Genomic DNA, 23,732 nt, shown 5'->3' with positions numbered 1-23,732 from the left:
GTTCCATCTTTGTATTTTGATAATGACTCAGGTAGAGTCGAAACGTCAATAATGACCGGAATAGGAAATCTTCTCTTTCCTTTACCCTTTGCTATAAAGGATACCTTCAGGAAGTTGGAAACTGAAGAAGAAATTGATCAGTGCTGAATTTGCAGTTGCTTTTAACCAAGCCTGCCTAAGAGAAAAAAAATATATATATATATACATATATATATACATACATGTATATATATATATATATATATATATATATATATATATATATATATATATACATACATGTATATATTATATATATATATATATATATGCACACATACACACATGGAATTACTGATAGAGAGAATCTAATAAAATGGGATGATGGAAATACAAGAGGACATGGAAAGAAAATCAAGAAAGACAGCTATAGAAGAGATCTGAAAAAGAACAGCTTTCCTCACAGAGTAATAGACAGTTGGAACAAGTTAGATGAGAAAGTGGTGTGTGCAAAAACAATACATGAATTTAAAAATAGTTTAGATAAAATGAGATATGAAGACGGGACACCACGAGCATAGCTCCCCTTCCCTTAAAATACAAGTAGGTACAACTAGGTAAATACACACATATATATATATATATATATATTATATATATACATACTTGCAGAAACCACTTGGAAAATCAAATAAATGAATACCGAACATTTTCGTCTATTCAAGACAAGAACATGAAAAGTAGAAAGTTTGTGGTGACTTATGTGCCCCCAAAAATGAACGCTTGGAAAGAGAACGAGCATATGAAAATGCTAGAAGATACAAGGCAATCATTAAATGAGATACTAATGGGTGGGGGTAATCTGGTAATTATGGGGGACTTCAATTGCAAAGAAATTTGTTGGGAAAACATGAGAGTGAGAGGAGGAGACAACTTGTGGGGTAATGTACTACTGGATATGACCATGGAATATACAATTACTCAGTGAAAACACCAGATACGGAAATAAAGAGCTGTTGAAACTAGATTTAATATTTACAACAGGACCTGAAATTGTGGATCAAATCCAATACAAGACACCAATTAGAAAGTGTGACCATATACTCATTGAGACTAAACTAAAGGAAGAAATATACATGGAGAGAAATGAAAAGCATAGGAAAGGAAAATTGATGTACAACAAAACAGACTTTGCAAAACTAAAGAAATTCTTCCAGAATACAAACTGGGAAAATTTTTACATGGAAGAGACAAAAGTGGAAGAGAAATGGGATATCTTGATGGATAATTACAATGAAGGGGTGAATAGGCACATTAAATGCTGGTTCAACAAAAGATGCAGCGAGGCAAAAGACAGAAGGGACAGAGCTTGGTAAAGATGGAGAAAAGATAAAAAACCTGGAAAATGGCAAGTTTATAAACTATAGAAATGATAATGTGAAAGTGAGAAAAGAGGAAAAAAGGAACCATGAAAAGGATATTATAGATAAATGCAAAGAGCAACCCAAGCTATTCTATTGATACGTGAATGGTAAACTTAAAAACTAACAGGAAATGGTGAAACTACGCCAAGGAAATATAGAATACCCAGAAGAATTAGAAATGGCTAAAGTCATGAATAATCACTTCAAATCTGTCTTCACTAGAGAGAAAGCACAATATTGGGACGAAGGAAATGAAAGGTGATCTCCCCCCATGAGTGAGATAACAATAACACAAAAAGAAATAATGGAACATCTATCAAACCTTGACATCAGGAAATCACATGGCCCGGATGGAATTGCAAATTGGATTCTAAAAGAATGCAAAGAAGAACTAATGGACAAAATACATAACATAATAAGTTGCTCACTTAACCCAATTTAGGTAAAGTGGGGTCAGACAGAACCCCATGCTTTTTTGTTTTTTACTTTTAATATACTAATATTTACATATAGATATGTTCTCCCATATACCTTCTTGATGAGTGGAGTAGTTTAAGGGGGTGATAGAGTCATTCCTGAATCTTGCTCTATATAAGCTTTATAGAGCTTTTGGGCCCATCAGACCCCATTTTAACTTAGGTGTGAGTAGCATGGGATTTGTCAGACCCCACTTTACCTGAGTTTTTTTCATGTCATATTGAGGTTTTATCATTTATACTTATGGATAAACAATCATTTGTTTGTTTTCGATGGTGATGGTATACTTTGGAATGCGTCGTAATTGTGTTGACTAGGGAATCATAGTTTCATGTTCATTATCATTTCGCTTTTTTTTTTTATCTGTTTGTCATTATTCCATGTAAATGTTTTGTTGTTTGATTTCATTTTTATTGTTGTTTGATGTTTAATGAACTGAATAATGGAAAAGACATCATTTCAAGTGATGACAAAGGATGTTTGTAGTTAGTACAGAGATGATGTTTCTTTCTTGGTGAATATATTATTTATTTTTTGTATTTTCCAGGTAATAATTTTCCGATAGAAAAAACTGTATTCAGAGACATACAATAATGTCAGGCACAGGTGATGATATGGTAATGTGTGACTCTAGTGATGAAAGTGAGATTGATGAAGTCAGCAATACCTTATTTTTCATAATATTTTTGTAAGTTTCATTTAAAAATATTTCTAGCAATTATAGTAACTTTCAAGCATGTAAATGGAAGAAGATAAGTTGAAGTACATATGTTTTGATTTCTATGTCACTAAATGCAGTGGAAGTATTTATTTATTTTTATTTTTTTGTGTTTGGGGTCTGTCAAAGTCAAAATAATTACCTGCGATTTTTTTCTTCAGATTTTATGTTTTCTTGAAACACATTTATTACTCATTTGTTGTGGCTCTGCATTTCCTTAAAGATAGTTGGGACATTGGTCTCTACAAAATGATGATGACCAACCGCTTCACATTTCCTGTTTTCAGTCAAGTACCCTCTAAAGTCAGCACTACCTTATTTTTCATAATTTTTTTTGTAATTTTCATTAAAAAATATTTCTAACAATTATAGTCACTTTCAAGCATGTTAATGGAACAAGATAAGTTGAAGTACATATGTTTTGATTTCTATGTCAATAAATGCAGTGGATATATTTTTTGTATTTTTTGTGTTTGGGGTTTGTTTCCCCAAAAAAGCTTTACCTGAGCGGGGTTAATTAAGGGGGGTCTGAACACCTTGAATCATGAATCATCCAAAAATTGAATTTTAGATATGGACATACTTGAATAATATAAGCATCCTAAAAGCAAAATATGAATGACTTTTTCCTCCCTAGCTTAACCCATTCAACTCCGATGACAAGATGTCTTGTCATTTGGTCAAATAAAACAAAAAATCATAAAACACCAAAATGTTTGATCAAACACCAGAAAAATATGACGTCAATCCTCGCTTCGCTGCGAGCGAAGCGAGGACTGACGTCATATTTTTCTGGTGTTTGATCAAACATTTTGGTGTTTTATGATTTTTTGTTTTATTTGACCAAATGACAAGACATCTTGTCATCGGAGTTGAATGGGTTAATAGAGAGCGTTTAAAGGGCCCGGGAGGCGTGTCAATTTACTTGGCTCATGCAAAAATAGGCCCTAAATATCTATAAGTATGTCTTGTTTTTGCTTGTCTAATTCCATGAAATGGCTATATTTTTGTACATCAGGCATCAGCGTGACTTCCTCTTTTGTGTGGTGTGCACAGCATGCTTTAAGCCTAAGTTACCCATGAAAAATCAGAGTAGATTGATGCATAAACACCTAACTGACTGTGGCGATATTGTGTTCCTGTGCTGCTGTTTGCCTTATTTCCTGGACATTACTACACTTACTAGATGTCCAATCATCAACTGCATCACGATGAAGAGGAAAACCAAGGAAAAGATGAAAACATTTAGTCAAAAGTGGAATGAAAGTTGTGCTAGGAGGGAAGGCATGAGAGGCTTGGGGGAGGGATGCCAACGCCTTGTGCGTCACCACCACCACCTCCACTGCCAACACCATCTCCACCACCAAGTACCACCACAGCTGACAAAGTGCTTTCTTCCAAATGAAGAGAAGATGAGGGAAATTCAGGGGGAGGAAGAGAAAATAGCTGGCAAAGGAGAAACATCCGGGGGTGGGTTGGCACCTGTGTAGGATCAAACACCTTTTTGGAAAGCTTTGTCATTGAGCAGAGGAAAGGGGCTCATTGCTGGTAAAACTAAATCACTCTGCAATGATTTGACAAAGTGATGTGAGGTTTTATACCAGTAAAAGCGCAAAATCTTCAATTATGAAAAGTACCGCTTGGCGAGTAACAAATACATTTTAATGTAATATATATGTATATATATATATATCTATGAAAATATTTACTGTTAACTTATTCAATATACATTATATAATAATGTGTGAATATAATAAAAATCACACAATATATAAGAGATATACAATGCTGAAAACTTTAAACGCTCATATCTCAAAACCACAAATATTTCCAATTAAAAATATGCCCATTTTTTAATCAATTGTAGCAGCCTGAAAATGTTTCTGTTACTTTATAATAAGTATTGGCTCCAATAATGTTTGCTATTCATGTGAATGACATGGATGACGATGTGAAATGTTACATGAGCTTCTTTGTAGACGACGCCAAACTGTTAAGGAAAGTAAAAACTGAAAAGGATTGCGAATCACTGCAGGAAGACCTGTATAAGGTATGGAACTGGAGTCAGAAATGGAAAGTGGACTTCATATCAACAAGTGTAGCATAATGGAGTTTATAAAAAACAAAAATAGAATATTAGGACAATATAAAATTGGAACCAAGGACTATAGAAGGAGAAATCCGAAAAAGATTTAGGTGTAATTATTTCAAATTACTTGTCCTTTGATAAACAGATATACAAAATTGTTGGAGAATCCTACAAATTGCTAAGATCAATAAAAGTGGCATTTACATATTTGGACGAAGAAATTATAAAAAAAAATATTGGTCACACTGATAAGGCCTAGACTAGAATATGCTGCGACATTGTTGTCACCCAGTCCCAAAAAGAATATGAAGAAAATAGAAAGAATCCAGGGAGCAGCCACAATAATGGCACCTGCACTTGCAAACTTGTCATATGAGGAAAGATTGGCTAAACTGGAGTTACTGACTCTGGAGCAAAGAAGTGAGAAAGGTGACCTACTGACCATCTACAGAATCATGAAAACAAAAATACTCAATAGAGAGGACTTGTTAAACTAGGACAAGAGAAGCACATGAGGACATGGAAAAAAAAAAAAACATAGCTACAGAAGAGATCTGAAGAAAAACAGTTTTCCACACAGAGTGAGGCAAAAGACAGAAGGGACAGAGCTTGGAAAAGGTGCAGAAAAGATAAAAAAACTAAAAAATTACATTTATATAAACTATAGAAATGAGTATGTCAAAGTGAGAAGAGAGGAGAAAAGGAACCATGAAAAGGATATTATAGATAAATGCAAAGAGCAACCCAAACTATTCTATTGATATGTGAATGGTAAACTTAAATACAAACAGGAAATGGTGAAACTACGCCAAAGGAATATAGAATAAACAGAAGAATTAGAAATGGCCAAAATCATGAACAATCACATAATTGGGACGAAGATAATAAAAAGCGATCTCCCCCTCTGAGTGAGTTTACAACACAAAAAGAAATATCAGAACAACTATCAAACCTTGACATCAGAAAATCACATGGCCCGGATGGAATTGCAAATTGGATTCTAAAAGAATGCAAAGAAGAACTAACGGACAAAATACACAACATAATGAATTGTTCACTCTAAGAAGGAAAGATACCTAAAGACTGGAAAAATACTAACATTGTACCAATATATAAAGGAGGAAACTAGTACGAACCTACCAACTATAGGCCAGTATACCTAACAAGCACTATAGCCAAAATTTGTGAGAAAATCATAAAGAATAGTTGGGTAAAACATCTGGAAGACATACATACATACATATTCAAGGGAGGTAGCCAAAAAGGAAAAGGCATAAAATCATTCCCACCCATTCCATCCCTGAATACACTCCACACCCCTGCACCCTCTCTCTCATCTTAGCACCACCTGGAAGACAACAATATAATAAACCCAAGACAATTTGGGTTCAGACAAGAAAGATCATGCACCACAAACTTAATATGCTTCTACTCAAGACTAATAGACATAGTGCAAGAAAGGAATGGATGGGCTGATTGTGCCTTCCTGGACTTACAGAGAGCTTTTGACAAAGTACCACACAGAAAGTTACTAAAAAAAACTGGAACAAATAGGAGGAATACAAGGGAACCTACTAAAATGGATGGAGGACTTCCTGATTGGTAGATGACAGTAGTGCTCAGAGAAAAATATTCAGATTGGAAAGAAGTTATCAGTGGAGTACCGCAAGGATCTGTATTGGCACCAATAATGTTTGCTATTTATGTGAATGACATGGATGAGGACGTGAAATGTTATATGAGCCAAACTGTTAAGGACTGTGAAGCACTGCAGGAAGACCTAAATAAGGTATGGAACTGGAGTCAGAAATGGGAAGTGGACTTTAACCACTTCCATACGGTGACGACTACGTAGGCGGTATGAGAAGCAAGTGGGTACTCGATGATGCTGACGTCGCCATCTTGATTATATTTATTGTTGTCGTACCTACGTAATTTCCATTCTATCTAAACTGGCTTCATCAATTTTCTATGGTTATCAAAATACACGGGTGAAAGAGAACAAACGATTGAGCACCGACTTTATTTTTTATAATGCGATTATTATGACGCAATATTGCACGTCGGGCAGCTAATGCTGCCAGATGTGCGATGTGCCCCGGAGTGAAGAGGTTAATACTAAGAAGTGTAGCATAATGGAGTTTGGAAAAAGCAAAAACAGAATATCAGGACAATATAAAATTGGAACCAAGGAGGTAAAGAAGGAAGGATCCGAAAAAGATTTGGGTGTAATTATCACAAACGACTTGTCCTATGACAAACAGATTAACAAAATTGTCGGGGAGTCTTACAACTTGCTAAGATCAATAAAAGTGGCATTTGCATACTTGGACAAGGACATGATAAAAAAAATATTGGTTACATTGATAAGGCCTAGTCTAGAATATGCAGCAATATTGTGGTCCCCCAGTACCAAAAAGAATATAAAGAAAATAGAATCCAGAGAGCAGCAACAAAAATGGCACCTGCACTTGCAAACTTATCATATGAAGAGAGACTGGCTAAACTGGAGTTACCAATGCTGGAGCAAAGAAGAGAGCGAGGTGACCTAATGACCATCTACAGAATCATGAAAGGCACAGAGATACTCAATAGAGAGGACTTACTAAACTGGGCCAAGAGAAGCACAAGAGGGCATGGAAAGAAAATCAAGAAACATAGCTACAGAAGAGAACTGAGGAAAGGGGAAGGATGTTTTTTGGGCTTTTATGGATCTGGAAAAGGCTTACAATAGGGTAGATAGAAAGGCACTGTGGGAGGTTATGCAGATATATGGGATAGGAGGAAAGCTTCTAGGAGCTGTCAAGAGCTTTTATGGGAGTAGTAGAGCTTGTGTCAGGATTAGAAATGGAGAGAGTGAGTGGTTCGAGGTAAAGGTGGGACTTTGTCAAGGATGCATTATGTCGCCCTGGCTGTTCAATTTATACATGGATGGGGTAGTGCGAGAGGTAAATGCAAGGGTAGTGGGTCAGGGAGTGGAGATGGTTAAAGAAAATGGAGAAAAGTGGGAGGTGAGCCAGCTGTTGTTTGCGGACGACACTGCGCTTGTGGCAGGATCGGAGGAGGGATTGAGGAAGTTGGTGACAGAGTTTGGGAGAGTATGAGATAGAAGAAAGCTAAAGATAAATGTGGGTAAAAGTAAGGTGATGAGATGTACAAGGGGTGAAAGTGACAGTAGACTGGAAGTGAGCATTAAGGGCGAGTGACTAGAGGAAGTGGATAGTTTTAGATACTTGGGTGCAAATGTGGCAGCAAAAGGTGTAGAGAAGGTGGAGGTAGAATGTAGATTCGAGAGAAGCGAGTAAATGCCTTGGTGGATTGAAGAGTGAAATGAGGAATAGACATTTGGGAATGGATGCTAAGAGGAGACTGTATGAAGGAGTGATTGTGCCAACAGCACTGTATGGGGCAGAAACATGGAACATAAGAGAGGAAGAGAGAAGGAGTTTGAATGTGTTTGAGATGAGGTGTCTAATATGTATGATCGGGGTTACTAGGCTAGATAGAGTGAGAAATGAGGAGGTGAGGAGGAGAACAGGGGTGGAAAGGGAGTTGGGAGATAGGGTTGATGAAAGAGTATTAGGATGGTTTGGACACATGGAAAGAATGAGTGAAGAAAGACTAGTAAAAGAGGTGTGGAAGGCAGATGTGGAGGAAGTGAACATGAGGGGACGTCCTAGGATGAGGTGGATGGATGGGGTGAAGGGGGCTTTGGGGAAGAGGGGAATGTCTTTTGAGGAAGGACGGGAGAGGACAGAAGACAGGGGTGAATGGAGAATGGTTGTATATGGATGATGTTGTGATGCATGAGGTGGAATGGACGGGGGGATGGGGGGTGAGGTATTATGTGTGAGCAAAATTTGACGCAGCCCGAAGGGATTTCTCCCCGTCTTCTCCTTTTATGCATGGGGGGACGGAGAGGGGGGTCGCCGATTTAATGAAGCGGCCTTGCTGTGGATGTGCTGTGTCTTGCGACACTGCTTCTGACCCAGGGCAGTGGACAAGGTGCAGGGATGACCCGTCATCCGGGAGGTGCTAAGATAAGAGGGAGGGTGGAGGGGTGTGGAGTGTATTCAGGGATGGAATGGGTGGGAATGATTTTATGCCTTTTTCTTTTTGGCTACCTCCCTTGTAAGGGGGAAAAAGCCTTGGTATATGTATATATATATACATAAATATATATATATATATATATATATATATATACTGTATATAATCCCAGCATTACATTCAGAAATCTTCCTATCCATCCTTTTGATACCACTACATAATTAATACCTTATCAACTACCCTTCTGTCCACTACCCTTTCCAGTGTATAAATTCACTTATGCTTGGCTCTCTTCTTATATAATGTGTCTGCTATCATCAACTTTCATTCTAAATAAATCTCCTTCACCTTCATCACATTCCTAAAGATAATTCCCTCCACTCCATTATGCATTTTCCTATTTCATAACTTACCAACAGAGCCACTCTTCCCTCCCTCATTTCCTTTATCACTCCTGACACTCTCCCCACCACACTCCCAAACTCAAAATCACTCCTACCTTTCAACTTACATACATATACCAAGGCTTTTTCCCCCTTCCAAGGGAGGTAGCCAAAAAGGGAAAGGCACAAAAACACTCCCACCCATTTCATCCCTAAATACACTCCACACCCCTCCCACCCTCCCTCTTATCTGAGCACCTCCTGGATGACGGGTCATCCCTGCACCTTGCCCACCGCCCTGGGTCAGAAGCAGTGTCGCAAGACACAGCACATCCACAGCAAGGCCGCTTCATTTAATCGGCGACCCCCCCTCTCCGTCCCCCCCTTGCATATAAGGAGAGGACGGGGAGAAATCCCTTCGGGCTGCATCAAAATTTACTCATACATACTACCCCACCCCCACCTTTCAACTTAGTTTCACTTAATGCTAATAGATTCATCTTCCTTCTCTCAAACATACTGCCATCAAAATAGTGTGTGCAAAAATCATACATGAATTTAAGAACAGAGATGGGACACCACAAGTGTAGCTCCCCTTCCCGCAAGATACAACTAGGTAAATACATAATAGGCGAGGCCACAAAATCAAACTGCCCCAGATACAACCACCACACAAATGACGCAGAACAATTCCTCCTACAATACTCCACAGTAACAATATACTGACAACACAATCAATACAGAGAGATTTAAAAAAGACAATAAGAAAAAGAAAACGACAATATGAAATTAACATCGCTGATAAATCCAAAGAGAATCCCAAAGAATTCTATAGTTACATTAGAGATAAAAAGGTTGTTAGGAATCACATTGGTCCACTATTATCTGCTGACGGTCAACTTGAATATTCAAATGAAGGAATGTGTAATATCTTAAACAATTATTTTAGCTCGGTATCCGTAAACAAAACACCTCAAAGTGAATTCCAAACTGAAACATGTGAAAAGTCTAGGGTAAACTTTCACTACGGGAAATATAACAAAAGAAAAAATTAAAAGGTGTATAGATAAACTCAAAGTTAATAAAACACCAGGTCCTGACGGTTGGCATCCAAGAATCTTAAAGGAAATGAAAAATGAGATTGTTGTTCCATTAGAAATTATTTTCAAGAAATCCATCATATCCGGAGATGTCCCAAGAGAATGGAAGCTAGCTAATGTTACTCCCATATTCAAAAAAGGTGACAAAAAGAAACCAAATAACTATAGGCCTATAAGTTTGACTTCAATCGTAGGAAAAATAATGGAAACTATCATCAAAGATGCTATCGAATATCATTTAGAAAGTAACCGTTTAATAAATGATAGCCAGCATGGTTTCAGAAGGAAACGTTCTTGCGTGACTAACTTACTCGAATTCTACAACACAGTTATCTCGAATTATGACAAAAGAAACAATATAGATTTAATATATCTAGACTTTGCAAAAGCTTTTGATACCGTCCCACACGAAAGACTACTTACTAAATTAGCTTTACACGGAATAAGTGGTAGCCTATTAGGTTGGACTAGTAATTGGTTGAATGGTCGAAAACAGAGAGTTGTTTTAAATGGAAAAACTTCTAGATGGAAAAATGTTACAAGTGGAGTTCCTCAGGGTTCCGTTCTTGAGCCACTTCTATTCATAGTATATATGATATAGACCATGGACTAAAATCTACTGTTTCCAAATTTGCTGATGATACAAAACTGTGTGGAGTGGCAAATGATCACTCAAACCAATTAGATATTCAAGAAGATTTAGATCAATTACAGCAATGGTCTGAAAAGTGGCTAATGAAATTTAACACAAGTAAATGCAAGGTAATGCACGTAGGTAAAAATAACAGTAAGTACGATTACAAGTATGAGTATTTGGAAATTTGTTAACAAAAGTGGATAGTGAAAAAGATCTCGGCGTAATTATCAGTAACGACCTCAAATCATCCAAGCAGTGTATTTCAGCCTCTGAGAAAGCAAATAAGATTCTAGGACTGATTGCGCGATCTTTTGATTTCAAAAGTCCATCACTCATTAACAAGCTATATAAATTGTTAGTTCATCCACATTTGGAATATGCTGTTTCCGTATGGTCACCGAATCTCATTAAAGACATTGACAGACTGGAAAAAGTACAACGGCGAGCCACAAAACTGATTCCAAATATCAAAAATAAATCATACGAAAATCAACTAAAACACATGAATCTGTTTTCCCTAAAAAAGCGTAGACTCAGAGGTGACTTGATACAGGTCTTTAAGATTTTAAAGGGAATTGACAACATCAAAAGTTACAAAATTTTCACATTGAATGAGAATCAGACAAGAAACAATGGTCTCAAACTGTCTGGAAATAGATTCAATTTGGAAGTAGGTAGAAACAACTTTGCCAACCGTATAGTTAATGAATGGAATAAACTTCCTGCACAGGTAGTGCAATGTAGTTCAGTTCGAAGCTTTAAGAATCATTTAGATAAACACCTAAGCAAGATGCTGTAATGATTATAATTTATTTTATATTATTTGTTTTTGTTTTGTTATCATTTGTCTGTGATTTTCATTTATTATTAGTTATATGTCAATTTATTATTATTTACTATTTACCTGTTTGTTTATAATTTAACTATACCTATGCATTTATTTATGTATTTTATTTGTTATTTACATTATTATAGTTTTTATTATTTTATTATGATTTTTATTTTCATCCGACCTAGATATGGACCAAAAGGTCTCCTGTCGGCATGTTCCGCCTTTGTAATCCTTTGTAATCTTCCCCAAGTGAATAATGGGTTCACCCAAAGACCATAACATGTTACCTAGGAGATGTGGGTCTCTTGCAAGTCTTGATCAAAATAGTTTTGTTTAAATTTCACACTTAAACTCAACAAAATCATCTGGCATTGCCTGGAACAAAAATCTACAAAGAAGAGAGTCAAAATTGTTCCCATGATCAATAGTAAATAATCATATTTTGTAGAGAGAAATGTATATTAAGTATTAGGATAATCCAGTATGTGGCCCATTCCCTTCCACCTTGATTCCTCAGTGGATATCAGTACTCATTTGGAGCAGAGCAGTGACCAGTGGGGTTAGGCTGAGTACAAACCTGGGACCTTGCAATGCAAAACATTGCTATACCACTGAGCCCCACTACCCAGCCCATAAAGAATATAATGTTCAATTGTCAGGCTATCATTTATGTTGATCCCAAGTGTTAATCCCTTCTCTACTAGAAGGCTACATTGGAGCTGAATAAAATCACCTGTTGGTATTCAAGATAAAGACCAAACAACTAAAACAAAAACAAAAATCTCACCTTGGAAGCTCCGGGCAGATCACATAATCTGCCAAAGGCGTTGCTTGTTGAATGAGTACTCCCCTTTCCACCGTAGGCCTCAGACTCACGCTCCAATGCTAGTGCTTTAGCTCCTGTGCAGGTGTGACAGAGGAAAATACATAGGAGTAGAATTTGCTATTCTATATTGGAAGTGCAGTGACAGGTAATAAGGATTAACCCACTGATTAGTACCATTGCCTTTAACCCATCTATTATGAAGACATGAACACTGCAACACATCAAACCCCATGAGACAATCAGTATTTACAAAAATAACATCCAAAAACCAATTTGTCCTTCCACCTTAGCACTTCATGGATGAAAGGTCACTCCTACCGTACTGCTCTTGTCAGAAATTTAAGGTCTCCTAAAACACTGCAACATACTCAAACATGCCACCCCACCAGCTATCCTCAGAACATAAGACCACGTGCAAACACTTAATACTGAGATAAAAAATACAATACATGAACAAAAAACACTGAGTTAGCAAGTATTTGTCAAGTCCCAAAACCAAAACCAAAAAATGTACCAGACACTCAACAGCATCACACTATCCAACAACAATACTTTGGGGTTAGGTATGATAAAAAAAAATATTAAAGAAAAGGAGACTGTACCCAATGAGCACTGCTCTTTTCTTGTAAACTATAATTAGGAAAATGCACCACACTCATGTAGCAATCACCATAACAAGTCACACTACCCTCAAACATACACTTTCATAAATACTCTGCACAGACAAGCAATCTTATCACTCACCCTGAAAACCTAAACATCATCCGATGTAAAAAAGACTTCCCCACAGACTCAGACTACACACTCTTCACAGACAGCTAGATGAAGCATATAATCCATAACCTCAAGCACTTGTGGTCCAGATAATATAAGTAACATCCACCTAAAACACCTCAGACCACATAGAATACAAGAGTTCAAATCTAAATATGATAACTGGAAATCAAGGATATAGATTAAGTTGGAACCGTACATGAATTTGAGTCTAGGTATGTTAGAAAATTAGAGAATAAGTGATGGGACTCAATGAGTGTTGCTCCTTTCCTATGTACTACAATTAGGTTAATACCCACACCCCAGACATACAAATCACTTCTTATGCAGACAACATTACAATTACATACACACAATGTAATGCAGAGCCACAGAAATACTACAATCATACTTTAATATACATCCCCACTTGACTGGGTTCAGACATGTAGCTTGGGAGGCACCAAGATACTAGAACCTTCCTTAACAAGTATTAGAGAAAGATGGTGAAAAAGAAGAGCAGGGTAGCAAATATGAAGTATAGAGATAGGGGAATTCACAAAGGAAAAGGGTGAGGGTACCCCCTATCTATTCACTAGCCCAAAAACTTCATCCTAAAACTGTCATACAGTGAGGGCGGCAAATCCTATGAGCATTCCAGTCCATGGTCAAAGACAAGCTAGGGTCGTCAACAAAAATATGTTGGCTCAGATTTCATCAGGTAGCTTATTGCTGACCTCTCCAGTATGGTTGCACCTGGCTAGCACAGCTCAGCCCATCCTTGCTACACGCAAGCCCCCCCCCCCCTACTACATCAAAGTACTGGGCCTCAAGGGGGTCATTTATGGTGGGGGGGATTTGTAGAACAAGGTGGATTTCTTGGGGTAGTAGGAGCGTTTGCAGATTCTGCCTGAGACTCTACACTGGAAGATGGAAGGGAATTGGTGGGTTGCACCTCTTTACTATGCAAGGCATTTTTGTAATCTGGAGGTAGAATATCTGTCTTTGTGTTTGGTGTTCACACGAAAGTATGTTGATTTTCTGGCCTTGAATGTTGGGTTGTTACCCAAGAGATTGAAGTCTCATTTGTAGTAGAGAGGTTTGTACAATGAGGTGGATTTCTTGGGGTAGTAAGAGCGTTTGCATAGCTCTTTTTTCTTCGTAAGAGTCGCTTAGCATGTCCTATCATATGATCAGTATAAGCTTTATTTACTGCTGCTGTTTCAAATTTATATTCTTTACATACTATATCAACTGGTTTGTGATCCAATTGAAAAATTGATACATTTGGGAATATCTGAGCATTGGCCATGTGTTGGGCCAGAGCAATTACCACATACCTCATTATTCTTACATATCTTTGATGGATGGCCAAATTTAAAACAATTATAGCATTGTAGAGCTTTAGGATGGAAAGGTCTAATTCTCACTCTTTCATTTTCAATTGCTATATGAGTCGGTATATTGCTATCCTCAAAAGTAAGTATAATCACATTACTGTTTGGGATCTTTTTCACTTTCCAAATAGTTGTAGGGCACATTTCTAATATTTCTAGTTTAGTCAATTCATACAAGTCTTCATCATGGATAACACCTCTTCCATAACTAAAATTTTGGTGAGGACTAATCTTTTCTATTATATCACTATTTTCAATATTCATCATACAGAGCATCTTGGATTGTGTCTTTGATTTGGCATGAACAAGTATTGAATTCTTACCAAATCTTGTTATATCTCCATTTTTAATGCCACCTACCCTCTGTTGAAGGTATCTATTGAATTATAGTAATTAAATTTTCTTCCTTAGCCTTAATTACTATCCACATAGGATGTTGGGGGATTCTTTCTTTTATAGTATTATCTTGATGGTCATCTGAATTCCATTCTGCAGGTTTACATACATCTAGATTTTTAGGAACCTTATCTGTTAAGGCTCCTCTGACTAAAGAACTGTAAATTTTCAAGGTATTGATGTTTCTGCTCAGGTTAAAGGCATCTTCATACTTTTCAAATATTACCCAAGCTTCCCATTTTTTCTCAATGTCAAGAAATTTCAGGCGGATTTCTACTAAAGTTCCAAATTTGCTCAGTAGAGTAGATATATCATCATAGTTACACTGCATTGGAATATCTTCTATGTGCACAACTTTCAATTGTCTTATATTACTGTCTGTATTAGGGATGTCAAAGAAAAGGGTCTTTTTTCGAGCCTCAGGTCGTCATCTGTGCTTGAGATTTTTCTGCATCTTGACTGCAATGAGGATGACCTTACTGGGGGTGGTTCCCCAGTCAGATGGAAATGTGGCAAACTATATTTAGGGCACCTTTTCTAGCCCCCTCCCCATGTGGGGTGAGCAGAGTGGGTCCTGAACAGGGCTCCTCAGTCATGTGGGTAGCTGCCGAGCTGTGATGTTGCCTCCATCCCAACACAGAATGACTATCTTGCCCACATCGCCTATGTGCAATTTGTGACTAGAGGCTCTCAGAGATCACCTTCTCCTGCCCCTATCATCACTAGGCATCGCCATAGGACTTTCTTCATAGTGATTATGAATGAAAAGTTTGACTTATAATGATTGTACATTTAAGAAGTTTGTTATTGAGAGGCTTCAAAATTTTGACCATGTCATCAGGAGGGTCAATCATGATAGAATAAGAGGGGGTAGAAAGTTGGGCAAGGGGAAGAGAAGATAATGGGTGGGTTAAGAAATGCGGGTATAAAAGTCTATTTTACAATGGTCGAGGCTCATACTGAGGGTCATAGGTAGCTGGCCCCCCAGCATGCAACTGCCAACAGCCATCCCCACCCCCTCCACATGGAGGCAAGAGCCTGGGGTCACTCCCCCACAGAATAGAGCAGCCCCAGGGGGGACTCATTGCTCTTTTGATTCCTTCTATTTTTCCTTGTATTATTTTTTGTACTGGGTGTCCTGAGTGTCACGGCGTACTCAAATCTTGGTCTTATCAGTGTGACTAGTATTTTCTTTACCATTATTTCATCCAAGTAGTTTAAAGCCACCTCTATTGATCTTACTCAATTGTAGGTTTCTCCAACTATTTTGTTTATCTGCTTGTCTGGGGACATGTCTTCGGTGATTATTACTCCTAGGTCCTTTTCGGAACCAACTTTCTTTACTTTCTTTGCACCAATTTTATTTTGTTCTGATATTTTTTTTTACTTCTTCCAAAGTCCATTATACTACATTTCTTAATGTTAAAATTCACTTCCCACTTCTGACTCCATTCCCAGACCTTGTCTAGGTCTCTCTGTAGCAATTCACAATCTTTTTCCGTACATTTAATGTATTTACCTAGTTGTATTATATGGGAAGGGAGCTATGCCCTTTTGGTTTTCTGTTGTTCCATCTTAATAAATCCATTCCTTTCATATTCTATAAATAGTAGATTGCCTCTTTCTCTTCTTTGTTCCCGAGTTGGTAGTTCCAATTTGGACAATCTTTGTTCATATGTTAAATTGGAGTGTTGGTGCCATCTTTGTCATTGCTCTTTGTATTCTTTCTAATTTCTTTATATTCTTTTTAGTACTGGGTGTCCATAGTGTTGCAGCATACTTCAGTTTTGGTCTTACTAGTGTAACTAATATTTTTTAAATAATTTCCTTATCCAAATAGTCAAATGCCATTTTCAGTTACCTTAATAGTTTGAAGGTTTCCCCGACTATTTTATTGATATGTTTGTCCGGTGACGTGTCTTTGCTGATTATTACTCCTCGGTCATTTTCATTTGACTTCTTCACCAATTTTATAATTTCTCAATATTCAATTTTAATTTTTCAAAACTCCATTATACTACACTTCCTCATATTAAAATTCACTTCCCATTTTTGACTCCATTTCTGGATTTTGTCTAGGTCTATCTATAACGATTTACAATCTCCTCTGTACTCACTTTCTTTAGTATTTTTGAGTCATCTGTGAAGAAGTTCATATAACATTCCACTCCTTCATCCATGTCATTTGTATATAAGGCAAACATGATTGGAGCCAATACCGAACCTTGTGGGACACCACTTATCATTTCTTCCCAGTTTCAGTATTTGTCTCTAATTACTACCCTTATTTTCCTCCCAGTCTAGAAGTCTTCCATCCATTCCAATAATTTTCCTTTGATACCACCTATTGATTCCATTTTTCTTATTTGTTTCTTGTGTGGTACTTTATCAAATACTTTTTGTAGATCTAGAAAAGCACAGTCCACCCATCCATCCCTTTTTTGTATTATTTTTATTAGTCTCAAATGGAAGCAGATCAAGTTTGTACATGATTTTCCTTGTCTAGATCCAAATTTATTTGGATTCAGTATATTTTCTTCCAGATGTTTAACTCAGCTACTTTTGATAACCCTGCAGGACACCACTTATCATTTCTTCGCAAGTTGAGTTGTTGTTGTCATTCCCTAGACTGTCTGTCCGAGCAGTCCCGTCTCCCCAAGGAATGCCATAGCCGAAACTGGGTTTTCCCACAAATCCTTTATAGAGCGTATGTTGTGTTGTTTGCGTGCATGATTGTGTATAATGCAGTCTTCCATTATGTGTTGTATGGTATGGGGTGAAGTGTTACATCCTGGGCAGCTGTTCACAACACGGTCATCCAGCCTCTTCTGGTAGCTTAGAAGTGCTGGGTGGTGACCGCACCGCAGTCTGGCCTTTCGTGGGGGAGAGGATTCAGAAGGGTGGATATCAGGGGGTCTGGCATGCAGCAGTGTGTTGTCTTTCCATGTGTTAATGGAGCAGTGAGTGATATGATTATGAATATGTTTCCGGAGACTGGTATTTGGTGGTTGTGGAGGAAGAGAAGAGAGTATCTGTGCGTGATAAAGGTCTTTGGGTGTTGTTTTAATGTTTCTTGGTGTGTGTGGGTGTTCTGCCATGTAGTGTAGTGGGTGTAATGTGTTTGTGGTGGCTGCGGCAAGTGTTTGTGTGCCTCTCATGTCGAGGTGGTCCTTGACTTTGAGGACTTTCGTTTCATGGTGTAAATGGTCTGTAGGTGTTGTATTTGTGCAGCCTGTAATTGTTTTTAGAGCTTTGTTTTGTATGATTTGAAGGGTGTTGTGGTGTGTCTCACTGAGATTAGGAGCCCATGCAGGACTCGCATAATTCAACACTGAGCGTATGCATTGTTTGTATATTGTTATATTAGTTTCTTTGTTTTGTCCAAATGTTGTTCCAGTGATTGACTTAAGTGCGTTAAGTCTGGGAGTGCATTTGTTTTTTATGTTTGTGATGTGTTGTTTGAAAGACATGGATGTATCGTATGTTACACTAAGAATTTTCGGTGTGTTTGTGTGTGGTATTAGAGTGTTGTTGATGTAGAGATGAGGTATGTATTTGTGTTCTTTTGTCCAGTTGGTGAGAAGTGTTGCTGTAGATTTGGTTGGAGCTATTTTGAGTCTGTTTGTGATGAACCATGTGTTGAGTGTGTCAAGGTATGGCTGGATTATTTCTGCAGCTATGTCTGTGTTACGATGTGTGCATATGATTGTTATGTCGTCTGCATAGGAAGAGATTTGTATTTCTGAGGTGTCTGGCGTGGGTAAGTCATGCATGTATAGATTAAATAGTGTGGGGGATAGAACTGAGCCCTGTGGTACTCTGTTCTTAATGTTTCTGATGTGCGATGATTGGCCATTATATGACACGTAAGCATTCCTACCTGCCAGATAATTGGCCAGCCATCTTTTAGTGTTATTGTGCATGTCTTCTGTGTTATATATCTTATTTGTTAGGTTGTGGCGGGGGATAGCATCACAAACTTTACTAATGTCTAATGTTATAAGAAGTGTTCTTTGGTGGGGCCTATCTGAATTGATGCCATCTAAAATTCTTTGTGTGAGGTTTGTCAGAAGAGTGTTTGTGGAGTGTAGTGGTCTAAAACAGTGTTGTGAGTCAGCAAGGGGAATATGTGGTGTGACAAGTTTAAGTATTAGGCGTTCAATGACTTTAGAGGGGGTGCAGAGAAGTGTGATTGGGCGGTGCGATGTTGGGATTGTTGGGTCTTTGTTCGGTTTTGGAAAAGTGATTATTTTACCATGCTTCCAGATGTCGGGTATAGTGTTGTGTGAATAGCTGTAGTTTGCAATGTTTGTGAGTGTATGTATACCTTGTGGTCCATGTGTTTTAGGTGGATGTTGCTTATGTTATCAGGGCCACAGGCAGATGAGTGCTTGAGACTATGTATTATGAGTTTTGTCTGACTGTCTATGAAGGGTATATAGTCTGAGTCTGTGGGAAAGTCTTTCTTACGTCGAATGGTGCGTCGGTCGTCAGGGTGAGAAGTGAGATGGCTTGTCTGTGCAAAATGACGTATGAGTGCGTTTGCTTGTTGTCTGTTTGAGGGTAGATTATCTGTTGTTGTGATTATTGCTGCGTGAAAGCGTGTAGTGTTACTGTTGGATAGTGTAATGCTGTTGAGTGTTTTGTACAATTTGCTGGTGTTTGTTTTGTGATCAAGTGTATTGATAAAGTTTTGCCAGTTTTGTGTTTTTTGTTCATGTATTTTATTGGCAATTACAGTGTTTAGTGTTTGTATTTGGTCTGCTATGTTTTGAGGGATAGGTGTGGGGGTACCGTGTTTAAGTGTGTCACGTTGTCTGATGAGGCTTTGGATTTCTGGTGTGAAGTTGGGGTTGTGTGATTTTCTGTTGCCTCTAGGGATGTATCTCTTGTCTGCATTTTGTATGATTGTATTAAAAGTGTGCACAGCATTGTTTATGTTTGTGATTGGTGTACTGTTAAGTGTTTCAAAATGTTGTTCTGTCTCTTCAGTAAAAGCTTCCCAGTTAGCTCTCTTGTAATTGGTGTAAATGTGTCTGTGGCCAACTAGGGTGCATCTTGTTTTGGTGGTGATGATGATTGGAAGGTGGTCAGAACCAAGGGTTCCGACCACTCTCCATGATGTTGTTGGGGTTAGGCAGGGGGAGCAAAAGGTGATATCAGGAGAGGAGGGAGTGAAGAGGGCTTGGTGTGGGATATGTGTATGATTATGTGTGTTGTTCATGATAGTCAATGAGTCAAACTGAGTCTGTATATCAAGCCCTCTGTCTGTGTCAGGGTTGGGGGGGAATGTACATGTTAACTATTGTCAGTGTTGATTTGTTGCCTGTGCGGATTCGAATGGATTGGATTTCTGTTGTGTTATCTGTGGTAGGGAGGAGAATTTTGGTTGTGGCACTTGTGTCCACAAAACAGATGGAGTGGTGGATCAGGGTGATGAGTCCACCGCCATAGCCGTCAGTCCGGTCTTGTCTGATGGTGGTGTAATTATGAAATGATGGTGTTTTGTGTGAGTGTCTTAGTTTTGTTTCTTGTAAAATCGCAATGTGTATGTTGTGTTGTTTAAGGAAGTGTTCAAGTTCATGTTTTTTCGTGTTAATACTGTCAATGTTGTGTTGTAATATGTTGATGTTGTGTGTTTTGTATGTGTTGTATGTTGCCGTTTGGGGTTGAGGTTGGGGTGGTAGTGGGGAAGGTTTAGGATCTGGGTCAGTGGGGGGGAAAGGAGAGATCGGGGACAAAGGAAGGGGAGTACTAATCGGGGGTAAGGGCAGAGGGAAATTGGGAGTGGGTGAGGGTGCTGGCTGTGGTTGGGGAGGTGGTAGTGGGGTTACTGGAGGGCAGGTAGAACATGTCCAAGTGTTTGTGTATTGCTTTGTGTCAGCAAGTGTTGTACAAGTGAGGTGGGCCCAGTTTTTGCACATATTGCACTGAACTGAGCCCTTTGTCTGTCTGCTCGAAGTAATGGGTTTAGAGCATGTTGGGCATGTGTATTTTGTGGTGGGCCCAGGATTGCTCTCTACATCTCCAGCTAAAAGTAGAAGAAGAGGGGGGATCGCCGGAAAATCACCCCTCGGTGCAGAAAAAAACGTAATATTGCATGTTGGGAAAAAGGATTGTGGTACTCCCCAAGGTAGGCGTAGCTCCTCTTGGGGATCGGTGCCACCTGCGTAGAGCCGGTGGCCAGGGGTTGTTGCTGCCGTTTGGCCCCCAACTCTTGGGGTTGGGGGGTGGTCCCACGATGTAGACGCTGCAGCTCCAGGACCTCGCAAGTTGAGTATTTGTCTCTAATTACTACCCTCATTTTCCTCCCAGTCAAGAAGTCTTCCATCCAATCCAATAATTTTCCTTTGATACCACCTATTGATTCTATTTTTCTTATTAGTTTTTTATGTGGTACTTTACCAAATGCTTTTCATAGATCTAGAAAAGCAGTTCACCCGTCCATCCCTTTTTTGTATTATTTCTATTAGTCTCGAGTAGAAGCAGATCAACTTTGTTGCACATGATCTTCTTTGTCTAAATCCAAATTGATTTGGATTCAGTATATTGGGGTATTGGCTGCATGTTATTGTGGCAAATTAGCATGCAGTTGATACTTTAGGGTCTATATGGGACACCCCTATGGACCAGAGCCACACATCATTTTGTCTGTGATAAAGGAAAACTCTGTTCATAGAGAAATGATGACACTTTTATACTACAACTGTCCCTCCGTTATGCTGTCCCCCAATTCCTTGTTACTGTCCTGAACAATTTCTCTGAATATTCATTTCCTTTTTTGCCTACCTACCCTATGGTGGGGGCAAAAGAATACTGCCAAAAAGTATTTCCACTTGGAGTGTAAGAGGCTAGAAAAAAGGGATGGGGATTGGGACCAGGCATCCTTCTCCCTGTAGCCCCACAGGGGACATTCCTAAAAAAATGAAAGGCATAAGAGGGTCTAGGAGTTTTCCAACCAGCATCCTAAGGTTTGGGTCTTTTAATGCGCGTGGATGTGGTACAGATGAGAGTAAAAGGGAAGAGATAGGTAGTATGTTTGTGAGAAAGATATGTTGGCTTTGAGTGAAACTAAGTTGAGAGGGAAGGGCAAGTGTAAGTTTGGGAGTATAGGTGGGAGGTTATCAGGAGTGAAGAGAGGGTGAGGGAAAGAAGGGGTGGCTATACTAGTAAGTGAAGAGATACGTAAACGTATAGTGGAGTGGAAGGAGGTTTCCTCAAGGATAATGTGGATGAGGGTGAAACTAGGAAAGGAGATATGGGTTTTTATAAGTGCATATGGGCCTGACAGTGAGAAGAGTGTAGAAGAAAGGGAGGCCTTTTGGATAGATTTAAATGAGTGCATAGAGGGATTAGGGAGAAATGTCAATGTAATAGTACTGGGAGACCTTAATGCTAGGGTAGGAAATGAACCAATTGACAGAGTGGTTGGGAAATGTGGAGTTCCAGGAAAGAATTGTAGTGGAAAGTTGATGGTGGAGATGTGTCTAGAGTTGATGATTGCAAATACAGTGTTTCGGAAGAAAGTCAAGCATAAGTACACATGGGAGAGGGTACTGGATGGAAGGGTGGTAGAAAGACCGTTAATGGACTATGTAGTGGTAGATAGGAGTATAATAGGAAGAGTTAAGGATGTACATGTGCTAAGGGGAGAGGGTGGGGGAATATCAGATCATTTTTTGGTGGAAGGTAAGTTGAGAGTGGAGGATAGATGGAGATACAGGAAAAGGACAAAAGGTAGGGAGGTGCTAGGAAATAGAAGGAAGGGTAGTGAGAGGTGGGATGAGGAAACAAGGAAGGTTGTAGAAGAGAAGAAACGAGATTTCTCAGATTGGTTTCAAAATAGGACGAGGGAGTCATATGAGAGGTACAAAGGAAAGAAAAGAGAAGTAAAGCAAAAGGTAAAGGAGGCAAAGAGGAGAGCAGATGTGAAATGGGATAAGAGTATGACAGAAAATTTTGAAAGTAATAAAAAGATGTTTTGGAAAGAAACCAGGAGAGGAAGAGGAGGCAAATCAAGTTGAGAAGAAAAGGTAAAAGGTGCAGATGGAGAGATGATAATGGAAGAGAAGGCAGTAAGGGGAAGATGGACAGAATATTTTAGGGAGTTGCTAAATGTGAAGGAGGATAGGGAGGGAAAGATAGCTGCAGTGGGAATCGCTAAGAAAATGACCGTGATCAGTGAGGAAAATGGAGGAGAAATAAGGAAGGATGAAGTGAAGGCAGTTGTTAAGATGATGAAAGCAGGTAAGGCACCTGGTCTGGATGGATGTCATGCAGAATGTCTAAAAAAAGGAGGTACAGTGATGGTGGACTGGCTGGTGAGGTTATTTAATGTTTGCTGGAGAGAGGGTAAAGTGCCGGAGGACTGGAGGAGTGCCTGTATAGTTCCACTTTACAAGGGAAAAGGGGACAAGTGTGAATGTAGTAGTTTTAGAGGGATTAGCTTAAGTGTAGTTGGGAAGGCTTATGGGAGGATCTTGATTGAGAGGATTAGGAGAGGAACAGAGGGAGTAATTGGTGAGGAACAGTGTGGATTTAGGATGGGTAGAGGTTGTGTACATCAGATTTTTGTGGTAAGACATATGTGAGAAAGCTATAGGAAAGGGGAAGGATGTTGTTTTGGGCTTTTATGGATCTGGAAAAGGCTTAAGACAGGGTAGACAGTAAG

The 23,732-nt window shown here is 38.7% G+C and overlaps 1 protein-coding gene across 3 annotated transcripts in view; it reads right to left on the bottom strand.

The window, feature by feature from the left end:
- LOC143036742 (solute carrier organic anion transporter family member 4A1-like) overlaps positions 1 to 23,732 on the bottom strand; it is a 332,110-nt gene that overhangs the window by 215,805 nt on the left and 92,573 nt on the right. For all 3 annotated transcript variants that reach the window (XM_076204441.1, XM_076204433.1, XM_076204450.1), the window contains one exon: positions 12,477 to 12,589. In XM_076204441.1, the coding sequence (XP_076060556.1) occupies positions 12,477 to 12,589 (113 nt within the window). The remainder of the gene's footprint in view (positions 1 to 12,476; positions 12,590 to 23,732) is intronic.

Source organism: Oratosquilla oratoria, chromosome 2 (genome assembly GCF_046742065.1).
Source record: "Oratosquilla oratoria isolate Oo_2021 chromosome 2, ASM4674206v1, whole genome shotgun sequence".
In the NCBI taxonomy this organism is placed as follows: domain Eukaryota; kingdom Metazoa; phylum Arthropoda; class Malacostraca; order Stomatopoda; family Squillidae; genus Oratosquilla; species Oratosquilla oratoria.
This window is presented reverse-complemented; position numbering and strand designations above follow the sequence as displayed.